The sequence below is a fragment of the Ranitomeya imitator genome, chromosome 4, assembly GCF_032444005.1.
Source record: "Ranitomeya imitator isolate aRanImi1 chromosome 4, aRanImi1.pri, whole genome shotgun sequence".
In the NCBI taxonomy this organism is placed as follows: domain Eukaryota; kingdom Metazoa; phylum Chordata; class Amphibia; order Anura; family Dendrobatidae; genus Ranitomeya; species Ranitomeya imitator.
This window is the reverse complement of record NC_091285.1, coordinates 398,107,064-398,129,180: the sequence shown is the minus strand read 5'-3', so window position 1 is coordinate 398,129,180 and position 22,117 is coordinate 398,107,064. Positions and strand designations below refer to the sequence as shown.

At 44.8% G+C, this 22,117-nt stretch overlaps 1 protein-coding gene across 3 annotated transcripts in view; it reads left to right on the top strand.

Moving 5' to 3' along the window:
- FBH1 (F-box DNA helicase 1) overlaps positions 1-19,278 on the top strand; it is a 194,405-nt gene extending 175,127 nt beyond the window's left edge. For all 3 annotated transcript variants that reach the window (XM_069765329.1, XM_069765328.1, XM_069765326.1), the window contains one exon: positions 17,907-19,278. In XM_069765329.1, coding sequence (XP_069621430.1) covers positions 17,907-18,077 — 171 coding nt within the window. In that variant the 3' untranslated portion in view covers positions 18,078-19,278. The remainder of the gene's footprint in view (positions 1-17,906) is intronic.
- The last annotated feature ends 2,839 nt before the right edge of the window (positions 19,279-22,117 follow it).

The window sequence follows — 22,117 nt, the reverse complement described above, 5'->3', positions numbered from 1 at the left end:
GGAAATATACTTCCTTGCGGCCCAGAGCCAGCATTTGAAGGGCTGGGCGCGAGGGGCGTCATCCAGTGCAGTACAACAGCTATTGGAAGAGGTGACGGACCGACGACCGATGGCCAGGTGTTTGGAGGATGGCTCATTGGGCGCGCTGGGGAAAATATACCCAACCCTGTTCCTGATTCGTAAATTATGGAATAGACTAAGGCAGATTCGTGGGGTTACAGGGTTGACTAAATTCACACCGATATGGTCTAACCACAACTTAAAGGATTTTGAGGCCCTGGGAGGATTGATGGAATGGCAGAATAAGGGAATTTGCTTTGTTCACCAGATAATCCAGCAGCAGGAGCTGAAGTCCTTTTCCCAATTGCAGGAAGAATTTGGTTTGCGATCCACAGGGGAATATCAGTATGCGCAGATGAGACATGCCTTTAGAGCTCAGAATAAGAAGGCTGATATCAGGGTTCAAGATGATATAGTGTTGGAGTATGTGTGTGGTGAGGGTACTACAAGGGGAGTTATTTCCACTCTGTATAAGGACCTTATGCACACATTTCTGCTAGATTTCCCTATAAAGGCGAGAGCTAAGTGGGAGAGAGAAGTGGGGCCGATGGAAAATGAAACCTGGGAATCGGTGATGGAGTGGGTTCCGCGACTATCCTTGAGTGAACCATATAGGCTCTCGCAGCTATACATTTTGCATAGGGTATATAAATCTCCGGAAGTGTTATACAAAGCGGGATTGCGTGCCAATTCTGGGTGTCCGAGGTGTGCGAGTGAGAAGGCAGGAATATATCACATGATGTGGACGTGTCCGAGACTGGCTGCCTTTTGGGTGGTGGTTTTGAGCCGAGTTGAAGCAGCGTATAAGTGCAGAGTTGTTAGAGACCCGATAGTATGTGTGCTGGGATATGTGGAAGAAATTGGAGTTGACAATACTTGGAAGATTGCAATCGCTAGGCTACTCTACATGGCCAGGAAAGTAATAGCACGAAACTGGATAAACGCGGAACCACCTGTGAGAAGGGAATTTCTCCAATATGTTCAACATGGTCTAAAATTGGAAAAGGGGGTGTACAGTAAAAGGGGGAAAATAGAACTCTTTAATAAAATATGGTCTCCTTGGGTTGATTTGGATTGAGGAGTATAGGCGTCGTGTTTCCTAAGACCTGGAAGAGGATAAATTACAAGAGGCAGATAATGCCTCGGTGGGGGGGAGATTGAGACTGAGCTGTCTTATGGGGGAGGGGGGTAGTTGGGGTAATGTTGGGGTTTATTAAAGTAAGAAAATGTGTATCTGATATAATGCAATGTAAATGACATTCTGTTGTTCTCCTTTTTTTTTATATTGTTAATAAAAATCTATTTAAATTAAAAAAAAGATACAATAAGGCATCTGAAAAAGCATATTTCTTGGTCGCTTCATGGTGGACACAGGAACTATGGGATATATACATCTTGGGGGAAAAAGCTCACTCCTCCCCACCAGACTACACCTGAGCAGCCAACCCCCAGTTATTCTGTTTAGCTTTGTGTCAATTGTAGGCAGACATGGGTCTGGATCGAAGACCAGTCTTAGCCCTTAGAGAGAAGGTTAGCACCTAATCTTTTTCTTTTGTGTTTTAGCTCCAATACATCAGGATTAACTGTTCTGCAGCACTAGATATTTGCTAGTGAGTCCCCCATATTTTCTGCCCTTGTTGGGGTGTTGTCCCTAATAGTGTGTCACTTGTAGCTATTGATGCCTCCTTTTGAAGCGACTAGTTCAGTACTTTGTTTCACCCCTTATGCTAACTCTGTCCCCACCTCATCCTAGTCTTTTTTTTTTTTTTGTCTACAGCACTTGATAGATGGGTTAGATAATACTAGCAATGTTTCCATGCACCTCATAGTACAACGCTGGCCAGGTCCGTCTCATTTGAGCGTTAAGGAAGTTACCACAGTAGGTGACTGGTCAGAGCAGAGGTCATGACAAAAGGTAGTATCATGATCAATCATGGTGAGTAATGCTGTAGGGGGTAAGTGATACATGGTGTGTACTTCATGATACAATTTCTCTGGAGTGTGTCGGGATATAGTTCATCAATATTTGGAACTTGACTAATCTAACACGAGTATAAAAGTGCCATAGTGCATGAATAAAGTGCAAAGCTGAGGGAAAGAGAAAAAAAAATAATATATATATATATATATATATATATATATATATATATATATATATATATATATATATTAAGAAGAAAAAAAAGAGGCAGCACTCCATTATTCCAATGTAAAAACATGCAGGGTTTAATTTACCCACATGTTCAGGCAACGTTTCAGCTCACAATGAGCCTTTCTTATATATATATATATAATCTCTATCCATAAAAGAGTGCATTGTGCGAATTACATAACAATATCATATATGCTAATCATATCTATACCAGCACTGTGTATAATACTCCATAACAGTGAGTGCAAGAACATCAGTGAGCCATGCATTTGTGATTATTGAATATACCTTGCCACAAACAGCGTACCGTGAGATGTTATTAATATCAAACGTCTTTGCCTCATTCAGCATATTCTGATGAGAGCTATAAGGTATTAAGCAATAGGGGAGTGCTTGACATCAAGTATTCATTCTCACAATAGGTAACAACCTCGTTAAACAGGTTTTCCTTTTAGCTTTGTTAAAATAAAGGGGTTATCCCACGAACAAAAGTTGATATTAAGGGCAGCACGGTGGCACAGTGGTTAGCACAGCAGCCTTGCAGCGCTGGAGTCCTGGGTTCAAGCCCCACCAAGGACAACATCTGCAAAGAGTTTGTATGTTCTCTCCGTGTTTGCGTGGGTTTCCTCTGGGCACTCCGGTTTCCACCCACATTCCAAAGACATACTGACAGGGAATTTAGATTGTGAGCCCCATCGGGGACAGCGATGATAATGTAAAGCGCTGCGGAATATGTTAGCGCTATATAAAAATAAAGATTATTTATTTATTATATTAATCAATAGATCTGGGAATAATAATAATTTCCACAAGTTGGATGTAATTAAATAAAATATACCTGTGCTGAGATCATCTTATACATCTTCTCTTTATTTAAACTCATTCAATTGTGGAAATTCCACCACGAGGTGGAAGCTTCGTGTGTCTTACTCCTCCAGGCGTCTGTTCTTCCGTTCCATAGAGCCGTTTTTGTGGAGTCTTAGCGGAAGGGCACTTCAAGCCAGCAGTTGCTCGGATAATAACCTAAGTGATTGCTATTTTTCCTTCTGCATTTCTGGTATTCGTTTTCCCACCCCAGGGAGAATTTAGGGATGTCCTATAATTGCAGGGTCCCCCAATTAAGCGTCCAAGAAATAAAGATTTTTGGCACTCTCCATACAAACTTTCTTGTCTTTATTGGGGGACACAGCACCCTCCCTTCTTTCGGCAGGTACATTGGTTTTACCCCTCTTACTGCTTTTGCACTAACTGGTTAACTGGGTGTCAGCTGCACATTTGCAGTCTGGTGGAGAGGATTGAGCTTTTTTTGAAGATGTATTCTTAGTGTCAGCCTCATGGTGGCAGCATACTAAGGCTGGTTTCACACTTGCGTTGGGCAGAGCTGCGGAGGGCTGCGTAGTTCCTCCATTAAGCCGCACCTCTTCCATTCATCTCCTACGTCGACAAGCGTCCTGCATACCTATCTTTAACATTGGGTACACAGGCCATGCGAATGTATGCGGATGCTTCTGCATGCATCGTTTTGACGTTGCGTCGAACGCAACATGTTGCAATCTGTTGCAGTTGGCGCAGCGTCAAAACTACGCAATGTTAAAATTGGGTGCGCAGGACGTATGCCAACATAGGCGGAGCTGAATGGAAGAGGTGCGGCAGTGGGCGGGGCTTAACGGAGGAACTACGCAGCCTAGTCATATTTATTTAATACCAACTCAGTAATGAGTGTAAAGGCTTCATGCGCCAGACCTCCTTTTATAATTGAGATCTTTGGTTGCCCGCTGTCTGGCGTGTTTTTTATTGGAGATGTCAGTTTTTATCCAAGTCACAGATCAAACTCTGCAATGACTCAGACAGCACACTGTTTGGTTTTTTATGTTTATTTTTGAGATTCCTCCGTTTATTTATTTATTTTCTACATACTTGAACAACTGATAAAACACTGATGGTAAAAAACTGACCCACTGACGGAAATTGACAGGTTTTTTTCTTGTATGTGATAACTTTGAGCAAAAAGTTTCCTATCAATTAGTAGCAGCAGGAAGGATAGATAATAGTAGGATAGTTAAAACCTAACATCTATAATATAACGCTGGGAGCGTCACTCTGTCCGAAGCCTTTATAGACTGCGCAGGCGCAAGCGCCGGCGCAGTCTGGGCCTCACAGAGTGACGCTCCCGGGAGATCGCGGTATGCGTTCACACTGAACGCACACCGCGATCTCCAACAGAGAAGCAGGGACCGCCAGGACGGTGAGTATCGGCCATATTCACCTGTCCTGCGTTCCACCGCTGAGCGCCGCCATCTTCCCGGTCTTCGGCCTGTGACCTTCAGTTCAGAGGGCGCGATGACGCGCTTAATGCGCGCCAGCGCCGCCCTCTGACTGAACAGTCACAGCCAGGAGACAGGGAAGATGGCGGCGCGCAGCGCTGGAACGGGACAGACAGGTGAGTATATTAAGTGCTGGGGGGCCTGAGCTGGCGGCGATACCGGCACCTGACCCCCACAGCGCGCCGGTGTCCCCGCCTGCTCAGGCCCCCGGATGGGTGCAGCACATGACAGGATGGGGGCGCTGGATGGGGACGCAGGATGGTTGCAGCACATACCAGGATGGGGACGCTGGATGGGGACGCAGGATGGTTGCAGCACATACCAGGATGGGGACGCTGGATGGAGATGCAGGATGGTTGCAGCACATACCAGGATGGGGACGCAGGATGATTGCAGCACATACCAGGATGGGGACGCTGGATGGAGATGCAGGATGGTTGCAGCACATACCAGGATGGGGACGCAGGATGGTTGCAGCACATACCAGGATGGGGACGCTGGATGGAGACGCAGGATGGTTGCAGCACATACAAGGATGGGGACGCAGGATGGTTGCAGCACATACCAGGATGGGGACGCAGGATGGTTGCAGCACATACCAGGATGGGGACGCAGGATGGTTGCAGCACATACCAGGATGGGGACGCTGGATGGGGACGCAGGATGGTTGCAGCACATACCAGGATGGGGACGCAGGATGGTTGCAGCACATACCAGGATGGGGACGCTGGATGGAGACGCAGGATGGTTGCAGCATATACAAGGATGGGGACGCAGGATGGGGACGCAGGATGGTTGCAGCACATACCAGGATGGGGATGCAGGATGGTTGCAGCACATACCAGGATGGGGACGCAGGATGGGGACGCAGGATGGTTGCAGCACATACAAGGATGGGGACGCAGGATGGTTGCAGCACATACCAGGATGGGGACGCAGGATGGTTGCAGCACATACCAGGATGGGGACGCAGGATGGGGACGCAGGATGGTTGCAGCACATACCAGGATGGGGACGCTGGATGGGGACGCAGGATGGTTGCAGCACATACCAGGATGGGGACGCTGGATGGGGACGCAGGATGGTTGCAGCACATACCAGGATGGGGACGCTGGATGGAGATGCAGGATGGTTGCAGCACATACCAGGATGGGGACGCTGGATGGAGACGCAGGATGGTTGCAGCACATACAAGGATGGGGACGCAGGATGGTTGCAGCACATACCAGGATGGGGACGCAGGATGGTTGCAGCACATACCAGGATGGGGATGCAGGATGGTTGCAGCACATATCAGGATGGGGACGCAGGATGGGGACGCAGGATGGTTGCAGCACATACCAGGATGGGGACGCAGGATGGGGACGCAGGATGGTTGCAGCACATACCAGGATGGGGACGCAGGATGGTTGCAGCACATACCAGGATGGGGACGCAGGATGGTTGCAGCACATACCAGGATGGGGACGCTGGATGGAGACGCAGGATGGTTGCAGCATATACAAGGATGGGGACGCAGGATGGGGACGCAGGATGGTTGCAGCACATACCAGGATGGGGATGCAGGATGGTTGCAGCACATACCAGGATGGGGACGCAGGATGGGGACGCAGGATGGTTGCAGCACATATCAGGATGGGGACGCTGGATGGGGACGCAGGATGGTTGCAGCACATACCAGGATGGGGACGCTGGATGGAGATGCAGGATGGTTGCAGCACATACCAGGATGGGGACGCTGGATGGAGACGCAGGATGGTTGCAGCACATACAAGGATGGGGACGCAGGATGGTTGCAGCACATACCAGGATGGGGACGCAGGATGGTTGCAGCACATACCAGGATGGGGACGCAGGATGGGGACGCAGGATGGTTGCAGCACATACCAGGATGGGGACGCTGGATGGGGACGCAGGATGGTTGCAGCACATACCAGGATGGGGACGCAGGATGGTTGCAGCACATACCAGGATGGGGACGCAGGATGGGTGCAGCACATACCAGGATGGGGACGCAGGATGGGTGCAGCACATACCAGGATGGGGACGCAGGATGGGGACGCAGGATGGGTGTAGCACATGACAGGATGGGGACGCAGGATGGATGCAGCACATACCAGGATGGGGACGCAGGATGGGGACGCAGGATGGGTGCAGCACATACCAGGCTGGGGACGCAGGATGGGTGCAGCACATGACAGGATGGGGACGCAGGATGGGTGCAGCACATGACAGGATGGGGACGCAGGATGGGTGCAGCACATGACAGGATGGGGACGCAGGATGGGTGCAGCACATGACAGGATGGGGACGCAGGATGGGTGCAGCACATGACAGGATGGGGGCGCAGGATGGGTGTAGCACATGACAGGATGGGGACGCAGGATGGGTGCAGCACATGACAGGATGGGGACGCAGGATGGGTGCAGCACATGACAGGATGGGGACGCAGGATGGGTGCAGCACATGACAGGATGGGGACGCAGGATGGAGCAGCACATACCAGGATGGAGACCATATACCAATATAAATGCTCGCCACCCGGGCGTAGAACGGGTTCAATAGCTAGTTTAATATAATCTTATAAGAACTGGGGGAAAAATATACAATTCCACAGAGAAAGTGCTCAAAAATAAAAATGGCTTCAATGTCCAGGAGCAGCTCATCCGAACTTGTAATAGAGAGACTGGGGGAGGGATATAAGCCCTAGAAATGCTACCTGGTTGTGCCTCGTGCAGGTCTCCCGTCCTCACAAGGACAGTCCCCAAGTATGGTCCTGTCCTAGAAAATGTCCCTTAGGTACCTCCTGACACGTTTCATCCACAGGTCCAAGTGGACTCATTAGGGGAAAAAGGAATTTACATTAATGTCTATAAGTTTCAAGGAACCATAATAGAATCATCGGGGACTCAGAATTTTTGGGGTCTACCCCAATAATGGGGGGCCCTATTCTGTCTGCAGAACTTAGAGTGATAGCTAAGGCACCGATGCTGTGCCCTGTGGGTTTTAAACACCACATCTCACTGTTTGAACCGCCTTTGGCGTCTGATGTAATTTCCCGCTCACATTCATATTATTTTGCCCGTTTGTCCCCTATCCGGTCAGAACAGGGACTCCCCGAATGTACAACCTTCTTCTGCAATGGCCACTGCCCCTTCCCATGCATATTGATGAAGGACTAAGTCAGTCACATAGCATTGGCGATCCTTTTGTCGGATATACAGTCAGCATCGCTGTGTTAAGTAGAGATAAAGCTTTAGTACAAGCTCCTCCACTCCAAAAGAGGGATATTTTCTACGACAGGACCATACTGTGGGACTGTCCTGGTGAGGACAGGATTCCTGCACGGGGCCCAACCAGGTAGTTTTTCTAGTGCTCATATCCCTCCCCCGGTCTCTCCGTTTACAAGTTTGGATGGGATGCCCCCGGACATCGAAGGGGTGAGACCAAGCCATTTTTATTTTTGTGCACTGGTGGACTATTGAGCACTTTTTCTGTGGTATTGTATAATTTTTTTTCCCCCAGTTTTTATCAGATTATATTAAAAGTTAAGCTTTAAATATCCTACTATTATCTATCCTTTGGTGCCAAATCAACTTTAAAAAGTGCTGGTACTCTAGGAAATGCTTGCCCAAACAATAAGTACATTTATTATTGTGTTGCCCAGTGCTTTTTACTTTTTTTTTTTTTTTTCCTGGTCAAAAATATTTGATTGAAGAACTCAATTAAAAGGAGGCTAATTTGTGATTTTGAAGAAATCTTTATATAAAATCCAGTTTATTTTATGCACATTAGAATTTCAGAACCTGTATCACCATATTACTAGTGATGAGCGAACGTGCTCGGATAAGGTGTTATCTGAGAATGCTCAGGTGCTAACCAAGGGTCTTCAGCGTGCTCAAAAAATACGTTCAAGTCCCCACGGCTGTATGTCTCGTGGCAGTTAGACAGCCGCAACACATGGAGGGATTTCCTGTTGGACAATCCCCTCGTGTGTTGCGGCTGTCGAAAAACCACGAGACATACAGCCACTGGGACTTAAACATATTATTCGAGCCCGCTGAAGACCCGCTGTTAGCACCCGAGCATGCTCAGATAACACCTTATCCGAGCACGTTAGCTCATCGCTACATACAGGTCCTTCTCAAAAAATTAGCATATAGTGTTAAATTTCATTATTTACCATAATGTAATGATTACAATTAAACTTTCATATATTATAGATTCATTATCCACCAACTGAAATTTGTCAGGTCTTTTATTGTTTTAATACTGATGATTTTGGCATACAACTCCTGATAACCCTGTCTCAATAAATTAGCATATCAAGAAAAGGTTCTCTAAACGACCTATTACCCTAATCTTCTGAATCAACTAATTAACTCTAAACACATGCAAAAGATACCTGAGGCTTTTATAAACTCCCTGCCTGGTTCATTACTCAAAACCCCCATCATGGGTAAGACTAGCGACCTGACAGATGTCAAGAAGGCCATCATTGACACCCTCAAGCAAGAGGATAAGACCCAGAAAGAAATTTCTCAACAAATAGGCTGTTCCCAGAGTGCTGTATCAAGGCACCTCAATGGTAAGTCTGTTGGAAGGAAACAATGTGGCAGAAAACGCTGTACAACGAGAAGAGGAGACCGGACCCTGAGGAAGATTGTGGAGAAGGACCGATTCCAGACCTTGGGGAACCTGAGGAAGCAGTGGACTGAGTCTGGTGTGGAAACATCCAGAGCCACCGTGCACAGGCGTGTGCAGGAAATGGGCTACAGGTGCCGCATTCCCCAGGTAAAGCCACTTTTGAACCATAAACAGCGGCAGAGGCGCCTGACCTGGGCTACAGAGAAGCAGCACTGGACTGTTGCTAAGTGGTCCCAAGTACTTTTTTCTGATGAAAGCAAATTTTGCATGTCATTCGGAAATCAAGGTGCCAGAGTCTGGAGGAAGACTGGGGAGAAGGAAATGCCAAAATGCCTGAAGTCCAGTGTCAAGTACCCACAGTCAGTGATGGTGTGGGGTGCCATGTCAGCTGCTGGTGTTGGTCCACTGTGTTTCATCAAGGGCAGGGTCAATGCAGCTAGCTATCAGGAGATTTTGGAGCACTTCATGCTTCCATCGGCTGAAATGCTTTATGGAGATGAAGATTTCATTTTTCAGCACGACCTGGCACCTGCTCACAGTGCCAAAACCACTGGTAAATGGTTTACTGACCATGGTATTACTGTGCTCAATTGGCCTGCCAACTCTCCTGACCTGAACCCCATAGAGAATCTGTGGGATATTGTGAAGAGAAAGTTGAGAGACGCAAGACCCAACACTCTGGATGAGCTTAAGGCCGCTATTGAAGCATCCTGGGCCTCCATAACATCTCAGCAGTGTCACAGGCTGATTGCCTCCATGCCACGCCGCATTGAAGCAGTCATTTCTGCCAAAGGATTCCCGACCAAGTATTGAGTGCATAACTGAACATTATTATTTGTTGGTTTTTTTGTTTGTTATTAAAAAACACTTTTATTTGATTGGATGGGTGAAATATGCTAATTTATTGAGACAGGTTTTTTGGGTTATCAGGAGTTGTATGCCAAAATCATCAGTATTAAAACAATAAAAGACCTGACAAATTTCAGTTGGTGGATAATGAATCTATAATATATGAAAGTTTAATTGTAATCATTACATTATGGTAAATAATGAAATTTAACACTATATGCTAATTTTTTTAGAAGGACCTGTACTAGGTGTTTCAGACAGAATTCTCCATAGTCATGACATGAAATAACTAAACGAAAACTTTCCTTAACCCCTTGATATCACAGCTAGTTTTGACCTTTGACAGACTGTTTTCTTTTACTTTTCCATTCCAGGAACAAAGTCAGTTGTATTTGTGTGAATAGAGTTTTATTCAGTTATTAACTCTTTATGGGAAGGTATAGCAGAACAGCAATTCTGGCACTGTTTTTTGTGGTTTAAATTTTACTTGTTGGAAAAATAAATTGCTAACTTTTATATTTTGCGGTCGGTACAAATATGGCAATATAAAAATAGAAGTTTGGTTAGCTTCATTGCACATGTGTAAAAAAGAAAATTAAATAAAAATCACTTGGGAGTGTATAATGGGCATGAAAAATATAATGATCATGTGCATCATTGTGGATACCACCCCAAAGAAGCTGTAGGGGCTCTTTTCTCCTTCTTGGTGACTGCTATTTGGCTCTATATCGGTAAGGGTGCAATACAAGGGCTATGATTTTTGGGGGGGATAATTATACACTGTGTGCAGAATTATTATGCAAGTTGTATTTTAGAGGATTATTTTTATTATTGATCAACAACTATGTTCTCAACCCAAAAAACTCATAAATGTCAATGCTAATATTTTTGGAAGTTAGTGTTTTTTTTTTTTTTTTTTTTTAGAATTGGCTATCTTAAGATACCGTCACATTAAGCGACGCTGCAGTGATATAGACAACGATACCGATCGCTGCAGCGTCGCTGTTTAGTCGTTGTGTGGTCGCTGGAGAGCTGTCACACAGACAGCTCTCCAGCGACCAACGATGCCGAAGTCCCCGGGTAACCAGGGTAAATATTGGGTTACTAAGCGCAGGGCCGCGCTTAGTAACCCGATGTTTACCCTGGTTACCATTGTAAATGTAAAAAAAAAAAACACTACATACTTACATTCCGGTGTCTGTCGCGTCCCCCGGCATCAGCTTCCCTGCACTGTGTAAGCGTCGGCCGTAAAGCAGAGCGGTGACGTCACCGCTGTGCTCTGCTTTATGGCCGGCCGGCGCTGACACAGTGCAGGGAAGCTGACGCCTGGGGACGCGACAGACACCGGAATGTAAGTATGTAGTGTGTTTTTTTTTTTTTTTTTTTTTTTTTTTTACATTTACAATGGTAACCAGGGTAAATATCGGGTTACTAAGCGCGGCCCTGCACTTAGTAACCCAATGTTTACCCTGGTTACAAGTGAAGACATCGCTGGATCGGCGTCACACACGCCGATTCAGCGATGTCAGCAGGTGATCCAGCGACGAAATAAAGTTCTGGCCTTCTAGCTCCGACCAGCGATGTCACAGCAGGATCCTGATCGCTGCTGCGTGTCAAACACAACGATATCGCTATCCAGGACGCTGCAATGTCACGGATCGTTATCGTTCTAAAGTTGCTCAGTGTGAAGGTACCTTTAGGAGGATATCTGTTTGTGCAGGTAACTATTACTGTGCAGAATTATTAGGCAACTTAATAAAAACCAAATATATTCCCATCTTACTTGTTTATTTTCACCAGGTAAACCAATATAACTGCACAAAATGTAGAAATAAACATTTCTAACATGCAAAAACAAAACCCCCCAAAATTTGTGACCAATATAGCCACCTTTCTTTATGATGACACTCAGCAGCCTTCCATCCATAAATTCTGTCAGTTGCTTGATCTGTTTACGATCAACATTGCATGCAGCAGCTACCACAGCCTTCCAGACACTGTTCCGAGAGGTGTACTGTTTTCCCTCCCTGTAGATCTCCCATTTTATGAGGGACCACAGGTTCTCTATGGGGTTCAGATCAGGTGAACAAGGGGGCCATGTCATTATTTTTTCTTCTTTGAGACCTTTACTGGTCAGCCACGCTGTGGAGTAGTTGGAGGCGTGTGATGGAACATTGTCCTGCATGAAAATCATGTTTTTATTGAACGATACCAACTTCTTCCTGTACCACTGCTTGAATAAGTTGTATTCCAGAAACTGGTAGTAGGTCTGGGAGTTGAGCTTCACTCCATCCTCAACCCAAAAAGGTCCCACAAGTTCATCTTTGATGATACCAGCCCATACCAGTACCCCACCTCCACCTTGTTGGAGTCTGAGTCGGAGTGGAGCTCTTTGCCCTTTACTGATCCATCCTCTGGCCAATCCATCTGGACCATCAAGAGTCAACCTCATTTCATCAGTCCATAAAACCTTTGAAAAGTCAGTCTTAAGATATTTCTTGGCCCAGTCTTGATGTTTTATCTTATGTCTTTTGTTCAAAGGTGGTCGTTTTTCAGCCTTCCTTACCTTGGCCATGTCCCTGAGTATCGCACACCTTGAGCTTTTTGTTACTCCAGTAACGTTGCAGCTCTGAAGTATGGCACAACTGGTGGCAAATGGCATCTTGGCAGCTTCACGCTTCATTTTCCTCAATTCATGGGCAGTTATTTTGCGCCTTTTTTGCCCAACATGCTTCTTGTGACCCTATTGGCTATTTGCCATGGAACACTTGATTGTTCGATGATCACGCTTCAAAAGTTTGGCAATTTCAAAACTGCTGCATCTCACAATTTTGGACTTTTCAGAGCCCGTCAAATCTCTCTTCTGACCCATTTTGCCAAAGGAAAGGAAGTTGCCTAATAATTGCGCACACCTTATATAGGGTTTTGATGTCATTAGACAACACCCCTCCTCATTACAGAGATGCACATCACCTGAGTTACTTAATTTATAGTTGGCTCTCAAGCCTGAACACCTTGGAGTAGGACAACATGTATAAAAAGTATCATGTGATCAAAATACAACTTGCCTAATAATTATGCACGCAGTGTATAGTTGGGCCTATTCTGAGCATGCAATTTATATATCCACAGTGATGCACATTATTATATTCATGCTTTGAGGCAGTGTCCGGTGTTACATGCGCAAGTCGCTATGCGTCCCCCAGGATGCGCACCAGGGCCGGACTAGGACTAAAATTCAGCCCTGGCATTTGAAGTTACACAGGCCCACTTGTCGCATCGTGACTGTATAATATCTTTGTACACTTGTAGGTTACAAGAAGTGAGGGGAGTGTAACACGACTATATAACATACTAGATGGTGGCCCGATTCTAACGCATCGGGTATTCTAGAATATGCATGTCCACGTAGTATATTGCACAGCCCATGTAGTATATTGCACAGCCCACGTAGTATGTTGCCCAGCCACGTAGTATATTGCCCAGTGATGTATATTGCCCAGCCACGTAGTATATTGCCTAGTGACGTAGTATATTGCGCAGCCACGTAGTATATTGCCCAGCGACGTAGTATATTGCCCAGTGATGTATATTGCCCAGCCATGTAGTATATTGCCCAGCCACGTAGTATATTGCCCAGCCACGTAGTAATTGCCCAGTGACGTAGTATATTGCCCAGCCACGTAGTATATTGCCTAGTGACATAGTATATTGCGCAGCCACGTAGTATATTGCCGAGCTACGTAGTATATTGCGCAGCCATGTAGTATATTGACCAGTGACGTAGTATATTGCCCAGTGACGTAGTATACAGCAAAGAGCCACGTAGTATACTGCACATCGAAGTAGTATACAGCACAAAGCCACGTAGTATATTGGCCAGTCACATAGTATATTGCCCAGCTACGTAGTATATTGCCCAGCTAGGTTTGTCACAGGTGAAAAAATAAAAAATAAACATATACTCACCTTTCCGAGGGAGCCCTTGTAGTCCACGGCAGCTTCCGGTACCAGGGTTGGTATTAGCGCAGGACCTGTGATGATGTCGCGGTCACATGATCGTGACGTCATGGCAGGTCTTTGTAGCGCAGGCGCACAGGGCCTGTGATGACGTCGCGGTCACATGACTGTGACGTCATGGCAGGTCCTTCTGCCACCGGAACCTGCTACGGACGATGGCGGCCGGCGCGAGCTGCTACGGAGGGTGAGTATAACAGGTTTTTGTTTGTTTTTTTATTATTTTTAACATTACATTTTTTACTATTGATGCCGCATAGGCAGCGTCAATAGTAAAAAGTTGGGGACACACAGGGTTAATAGCGGTGGTAACGGAGTGCGTTACCCACGGCATAACGTGGTCCGTTACCGCCGGCATTAACCCTGTGTTAGCGGTGACCGGAGGGGAGTATGCGGGCGACAGGCACTGACTGCGGGGAGTAAGGAGCGGCCGTTTTCTTCCGGACTGTGCCCGTCGCTGATTGGTCTCGCCAGCTGCCTGTCATGGCTGCCGCGACCAATCAGCGAATGAATAACCGTGACAGAAAGACAGATAGACAGAAGGACAGACGGAAGTGACCCTTAGACAATTATATAGTAGATAATCACAGCTGTATCCAGCATTACAGCTCAGTCCTATTTTTTGCTTTTAGTTGCTGTACCAAGAAAAGTCGCTACTTTACCTACATAACTGGATCTCGTAGATAATGAAGGGATTGAGATGACCAAAGGCTATGGAACCTCATTCTGATGCTCCATAAACTTTGCCTATAGACACTTTTGGTTCCGCTGCTCAGCACGAGACCCTGTGACTGTGAAGAGCGGTGACATCAGTAACGTCACGGCTCTTCAGATATTCCGGAACTTGCGCTGAGCTCGGCAACTGTGAAGAGCGGTATTGTTACTACCGTTACCGCTCTTCAGAGTCGCTGGATCTCGCCAGGTCTGGGCTAGCACTGGGGGTGTCTGATTGACACCTCTCCATTACTTACACCAGGGATTGATAGCAGCTGACATCAACCCTAAAAATCATTACACATACCAGAATTAAATGCTTTGGCGGCTGGGAAAAGCAGTAGAGTTGGCGCTATTCACAGGTGCTGGGTGCGAACTACAACTGTCATCATCCTTGCCTGGTCTTCCTGCGAAGCGTTTCTGCTGTATTTACATGCACTGATCTCAGGCCGCTAAACGAGTGTGATCGACAATACTGAAAAATTAAATCAATCTGTTCCTATACATCATGTAGTATCATGTTATCAACAGCATATCTGCAGTTTACACCGGCGATGTCCTGCTGAGAACAAGGATTTCTGTTCCCACATAAACAATCCAATCACTCGAGGCAGCATTTTGCTTGTTTAGTATAATACACCCCATAGTCCTCCATATATTATGATGTGCACTTCAGTCCTCCATATAGTATAATACACTCCTCAGTCCTTCATATAGTATAATTCACTCCTCATAGTCCTCCATATAGTATAATACACTCCTCATAGTCCTCCGTATAGTATAATACACTGCTCAGTCCTCCATATATTAAAATACACTGCTCAGTCCTCCATATAGTATAATACACTCCTCAGTCTTCCATATAGTATAATACATTCCTCATAGTACTCCATATAGTATAATGCACCGCCATTGTCATCCATGTAGTACAATTCACTTCCCATAGTATAATGCACCCCATAGTTCTTCATATAGTATAATGTATTCCCCATAGTCCTCGATACAGTATAACGCAGCCCACATATAGTATAATGATGCCACCCCAGAGTATAATGCAGCCACCCCACAGAATATATTGTAGCCCCCTGAGTATAATGTAACCCCCCAGAGAATATAATGAAGCCCCTCATATAGTATAATGCAGCCCCTGCATATATAATATATGGTAGCCCCCTCATAGAGCATAATGCAGCCCCCCATAGAATATAATGTAGCCCCTGCATAGAATATAATGCAGCCCTCCGCATATAGTATAATGCAGCTCCCCATAGAATATAATGCAATCACCCCTCATAGAATATAATACATCCCCCCATAGAATATAATGTAGCCCCCAGAGAATGTAATACAGCCCCCACAGAATAATAATCTTTATTTTTTATATAGCGCTAGCATATTAATATATTCCGCAGCGCTTTACAGGTCGCACACATCACCGCTGTCCCCGATGGGGCTCACAATCTAAATTCCTTATCAGTATGTCTTTGCAATGTAATACAGCACTTCCCCACAGAATGCAATGCAGCCAGCCCCCATAAAATGTAATGCAGCCAGCTCCCATAGAATGTAATGCAGCCAGCCCCCATAGAATGTAATGCAGCCAGCCCCCATAGAATGTAATGCAGCCAGCCCCAATAGAATGTAATGCAGCACAGCCCCCATAGAATGTAATGCAGCACAGCCCCCATAGAATGTAATGCAGCACAGCCCCCATAGAATGTAATGCAGCACAGCCCCCATAGAATGTAATGCAGCAGAGCCCCCATAGAATGTAATGCAGCACAGCCCCCATAGAATGTAATGCAGCACAGCCCCCATAGAATGTAATGCAGCACAGCCCCCATAGAATGTAATGCAGCACAGCCCCCATAGAATGTAATGCAGCACAGCCCCCCTAGAATGTAATGCAGCACAGCCCCACTAGAATGTAATAAAGCCCCTCGATGGAATGTAATAAAGCCCCCCCCCATAGAATGTAATACGCCGGTATAGCTGAATAGGGAGTGGGGAGAGTGCTGACAGCGGCACACACGAGCAGCCTACTACTGCCTCTGGCCCTTCTGGCATTTGCCAGAAGTGCCCGATGGCCAGTCTGGCCCTGATGCGCACACACAGAAGCATATTGAGGCCGCTGGAGTGTATTGCAGTCACAGGCATAGATGTGATTGCATTGCAAAATAAAAGTGTTGGTCTTTGGGCAAGCTATTGGTCCAAGGCAGATTTAAGAAAACCTGCCATGGGCTTTTATTTTTGAAGCGGACTACAGGATGGTAGTGGGGCGGTCTTCTTCCTTCCCAGCCAGGTCTTTCTTGTGGCCGATGGCCATAGGTTCCTTGTAAAAACCCTGCAGCAGAGGGTTGGGTGTGTCCGTTTTGGTTTTGCAAGCCTGCAGAGCAGAAAGCTCTGCAGAGTTCAACCTGTGTGAACCAACACAGAGCTAAGCGGAGCCAAAAGGCCTGACACCCCTCAGCATACACGGCGGTGCAGTCGCCTACGGCAACCGGTCCCGGTTATGGACTATCTTGTATTCACGGCTGCGATCCGGAGGATACCCTTTTGAGTTCCAGTATAAGTTTCCTTTGGACATTATAAGACTTTGTATTGAACTTTCTTGGGTCACTGCCTGTCTATCACACTGCACCAACCCCGCTGCACTACAATGCCCATTATATACTCCCATCCCCACATAATTGCTGTTGCACTTTTGTCCATTTGAGATGTATATTATTCATATTATGTGATGTCTTGTACTTATTTCACTCAGAATTAGGGGTTTGGTTGTAGTCCGATTTTACCTATGTTTCCATTCCATTTTTTTTTCTAATAAAGTGTTCAACTTTTTTGCCATAAAACTCCTATTTGTCTTATTGCTCCACATTGTTTTTTTTTTTCGGGCCATAATATGGTTTGGATGTCTGTGTTAAATGATATGGCCAAAGTCACGTCACCATGTAGCCCCAGCCTTGGAAGAAGGAAAAATGCACAAAAAATACATATATAAGGTTTATGGTGTATTTACATGTGTAGGTTTTGTAGCCCTATTTTTTTGGGGGGAGGGGCTGATGATGTGAATATAATTGATGAAGAACACATATCCGCTTTTACGTTTGATTTCATACATAAGCCTTTTTTTTTCTGTGCAGAGTGACAAAAGTGAAGATAATGGAGGATACATCTGCCACGCCTGTGCACTGCAAAGAGTTGGTCCAATAACACAACTGATGATCTCTCCCGAGGTTTTGGAAAACATAGAAGTTAAACTGGAGCGGATTTCTCTGCCAGGGCACTATGCAGCCTTACTGCAAGCTATTTAAATGTATCGCTTTGCTGACAAAGGACATGGCAAAAATCAGCCAGCTACTATATGCTTTTTAACCCCCTTAGTGACAGAACCAATTTTGTACTTGGTGGTCAGAATTGTAAAAATTGGCTTGTTCATTGTCAATTTGAAATTATAACTCTGGAACACTTCAACAGATTCCACTGATTCTGAGACTTTTGTCGTGACATATTGTCCTTCATGATAGTGGTAACCCTAACCGTAATCCTAATGGCAAAATGTAAAGAAAAGACATTTTTTTATTTTATTATTTTTACCTAACTAAAGGAGTGATATAGGGGGGTTTGATTTACTATTTTTTTTTTATTTTGATCACTTTGATAGGGTCTATCACAGTGATCTAAATTAACAAATAGGAAAAATGTATTGTTGCCGGTGCTGGCCGGCAGATCTCGGCAGGTGCGCTGCGCCCACAATTTTCTTCTCGCAAGAAGACACCAAGGGCTGGGGGACAGAACTAGAGGGTCCGGGAACATTGGAGGTGGTATGGGGGACCCCATTTCTCTCTCCTCTAGTATGCTAGGTCATATTCGAGGAGAGAGAAATCAATGGAAAATCAGACCTTTTTTTTGTGGTCTCCATTATTCGGTGATTCACAGTGAGTCAGTGATCCAACACTGGGGACGGTAAAAATCCGAATCATGTTCTTTGGGGTCTCGGCTACCTGAAGATTTTCCGACACTGGGGGGTGCTATACCCTTATTTCTCAGCACTGTTAAAAAGCGGCGCTGAGGAATAAGTACCCTTAACTGCCGCCGTTAAAAGGCGTATCTGTGGTCGTTAAGGGGTTAACATTGGTAGCCATGAATTAGTTGATTCTTCAGTCATGCCGTCAACTTACTACATCATATAGGAAAAATTGTCGATGCTTAATATTTTAATATGAACAAAATTTTAATGTTCTTATCAAACAAAATAATCTATCATTTTCATGCACAAGCTGTATGTCTTTAGTTCTTAATTTGATTAAAAACCCGAATGAGCTGAATTTACAAAAAAAACAAAGTTTTGTGTAACTCGTTCTATTGAATGAGCGAAAATAAGCGTGTACAGTTTACATACATTCAGACGTGTACAGTAAATACTAAAGCCACAGACTGATGGCATTACCCAATGCATGTGAAACAATCGACAAATTGTACTGAACACCACAGTAATAAACAGCGAGATTACAATCTTTATATGCATGTATTTACTATAGCAATAATCAGACCAGAAAGAGAATTACAGTAATGTAAAGATAATATTTATGGAGAATCCAATAAAAACTATCCAGGATAAAAAAAAAGAAGGGGAAGATCGCAAGAGACGGAACTGCCCTGTCATTTCTTGAATAGAGTTAGATAAATCATATTCAGATATTTTGTAAAGCATCAGAGCCACAGTAACGACCCTGCATGCTGGAAGTTTTTAAGACATTTTCGCCAGTTTGAATCAGCTCTGCTGAAATTGACAAAGCTGAGGAGGAGCTAGAGCATGGCCACGTCTGCCCAACTAATCAAAAGTGTTGACGTTTTGTACGTTAGAAATGCTACTCCAGGACGTGAGAAACATTTCTGGTGCAGCACATGAAGGCGTGCCACCCAAAAGATGCGCCAAATTCGATAAGTGATGTGTACTACTTGGTGAATTTGATTCTTTGTACTCCTGCAGGACTTGCATAGCATGGGCGCGCGCTACTAGCTATATATACTGTGTGTGCATGTGTGTGTATATGTATGTGTATATAGTTATATGAAAAAGTTTGGGCACCCCTATTCATCTTAAGCTTAATGTTTTATAAAAATTGTTTTTTTTTTTGCAACCGCTATTTCAGTTTCATATATCTAATAACTGTTTGACACAGTAATGTTTCTGCCTTGAAATGAGGTTTATTGTACTAACAGAAAATGTGCAATCTGCATTCAAACACAATTTGACAGGTGCATAAGTATGGGCACCCTTATCATTTTCTTGTTTTAAATACTCCTGCCTACTTTTTACTGACTTACTAAAGCACTTTTTTGGTTTTCTAACCTCCTTGAGCTTTGAACTTTATAGCCAGGTGTATGCAATCATGAGAAAAGCTACTTAAAGTGGCCACTTGCAAGTTGTTCTCCTGTTTGAATCTCCTCTGAAGAGTGGCATCATGGGCTCCTCAAAACAACTGTCTAATGATCTGAAAACAAAGATTATTCAACATAGTTGTTCAGGGGAAGGATACAAAAAGCTGTCTCAGAGATTTAACCTGTCAATTTCCACTGTGAGAAACATAGTAAGGAAATGGAAGAACACAGGTACAGTTCTTGTTAAGGCCAGAAGTGGCAGGCCAAGAAAAACATCAGAAATGCAGAGACGAAGAATGGTGAGATCAGTCAAGGACAATCCTCAGACCACCTCCAGAGAGCTGCAGCATCAACTTGCTGCAGATGGTGTCACTGTGCATCGGTCAACTATACAACGCACTTTGCACAAGGAGAAGCTGTATGGGAGAGTGATGCGAAAGAAGCCGTTTCTGCAAACACGCCACAAACACAGTCGGCTGAGGTATGCAAAAGCACATTTGGAGAAGCCAATTTCTTTTTGGAAGAAGGTCCTGTGGACTGATGAAACCAAGATTGAGTTGTTTGGTCATACAAAAAGGCGTTATGCATGGCGGCCAAAAAACACAGCATTCCAAGAAAAACACTTGCTACCCACAGTAAAATTTGGTGGAGGTTCCATCATGCTTTGGGGCTGTGTGGCCAATGCCGGTATCGGGAATCTTGTTAAAGTTGAGGGACGCATGGATTCCTCTCAGTATCAGCAGATTCTTGACAATAATGTTCATGATACAAAAAAACCCTGTTTGGGAGAGAAGAACAGACAAATCGCGGCGCCCTAAGTGCGTAAACACAATATTATAGTCTTTAAAGGGTGCACAATTTTATGCACTCACCTGATAAAAGACTAAAATGGCTTTAGATCGTGTATCCTCCAAATTCCCTCTGAGATACTTTTCAATATACAGGGCTTGCAGCTTGCCTCGGGTGGATCCAAGTGAGAGAGCCAGAGTATGGCTCACACAGGATGAGTAGTTCAAGAAAAGCACATCCAGCCCATGAATGGCAGCGCTTCCCAGGACTCACATTCAAAGATGATATTTCATATTTTTTTATTTCATAACTTAAAATAGAAGAGATACAACGCGTTTCGGATACAGTATATATCCTTCTTCAGGTATCATAAAAACACAGTACAAATCCCTGTACTGTCCCTGTACTGTGTTTTTATGATACCTGAAGAAGGCTATATACTGTATCCGAAACGCGTTGTATCTCTTCTATTTTAAGTTATGAAATAAAAAAATATGAAATATCATCTTTGAATGTGAGTCCTGGGAAGCGCTGCCATTCATGGGCTGGATGTGCTTTTCTTGAAATAATGTTCATGAATCATTGACAAAGTTGAAGTTACGCAGGGGATGGATCTTTCAGCAAGACAATGATCCAAAACACCAGGCATTCACGCAGAGGAACAATTACACTGTTTTGGAATGGCCATCCCAGTCCCCAGACCTGAATATCATTGAACATCTGTGGGATCATTTGAAGAGGGCTGTTCATGCTCAGCGACCATCTAACTGAACTGAACTGGAATTGTTTTGTAAAGAGGAATGGTCAAAAATACCTTCATCCAGGATCCAGGAACTCCTTAAAAGCTACAGGAAGCAACTAGAGGCTGTTATTTTTCCAAAAGGTGGATTAACCGGATTACTTACGGTAATGCTCTTTTAATGAGTCCATGACAGCACCCACTGGAGAGATAGGGATCCGCCCCAAGGAACAGGAAACCTACAGAGAAATAAAAGGGGGCGGTCCCCCTCTCCTCCTCAGTTTAATTTCAGAGTACCCGGAGGACCGCCAGTGTTAGTTAAATATTACAATATATCATCAGGTTATAAACTTCGTAGAAGTAATTACATTGGCTTTTATTTATTAGGGAGGGATGTGACTGGGTGCTGTCATGGACTCATTAAAAGAGCATTACCGTAAG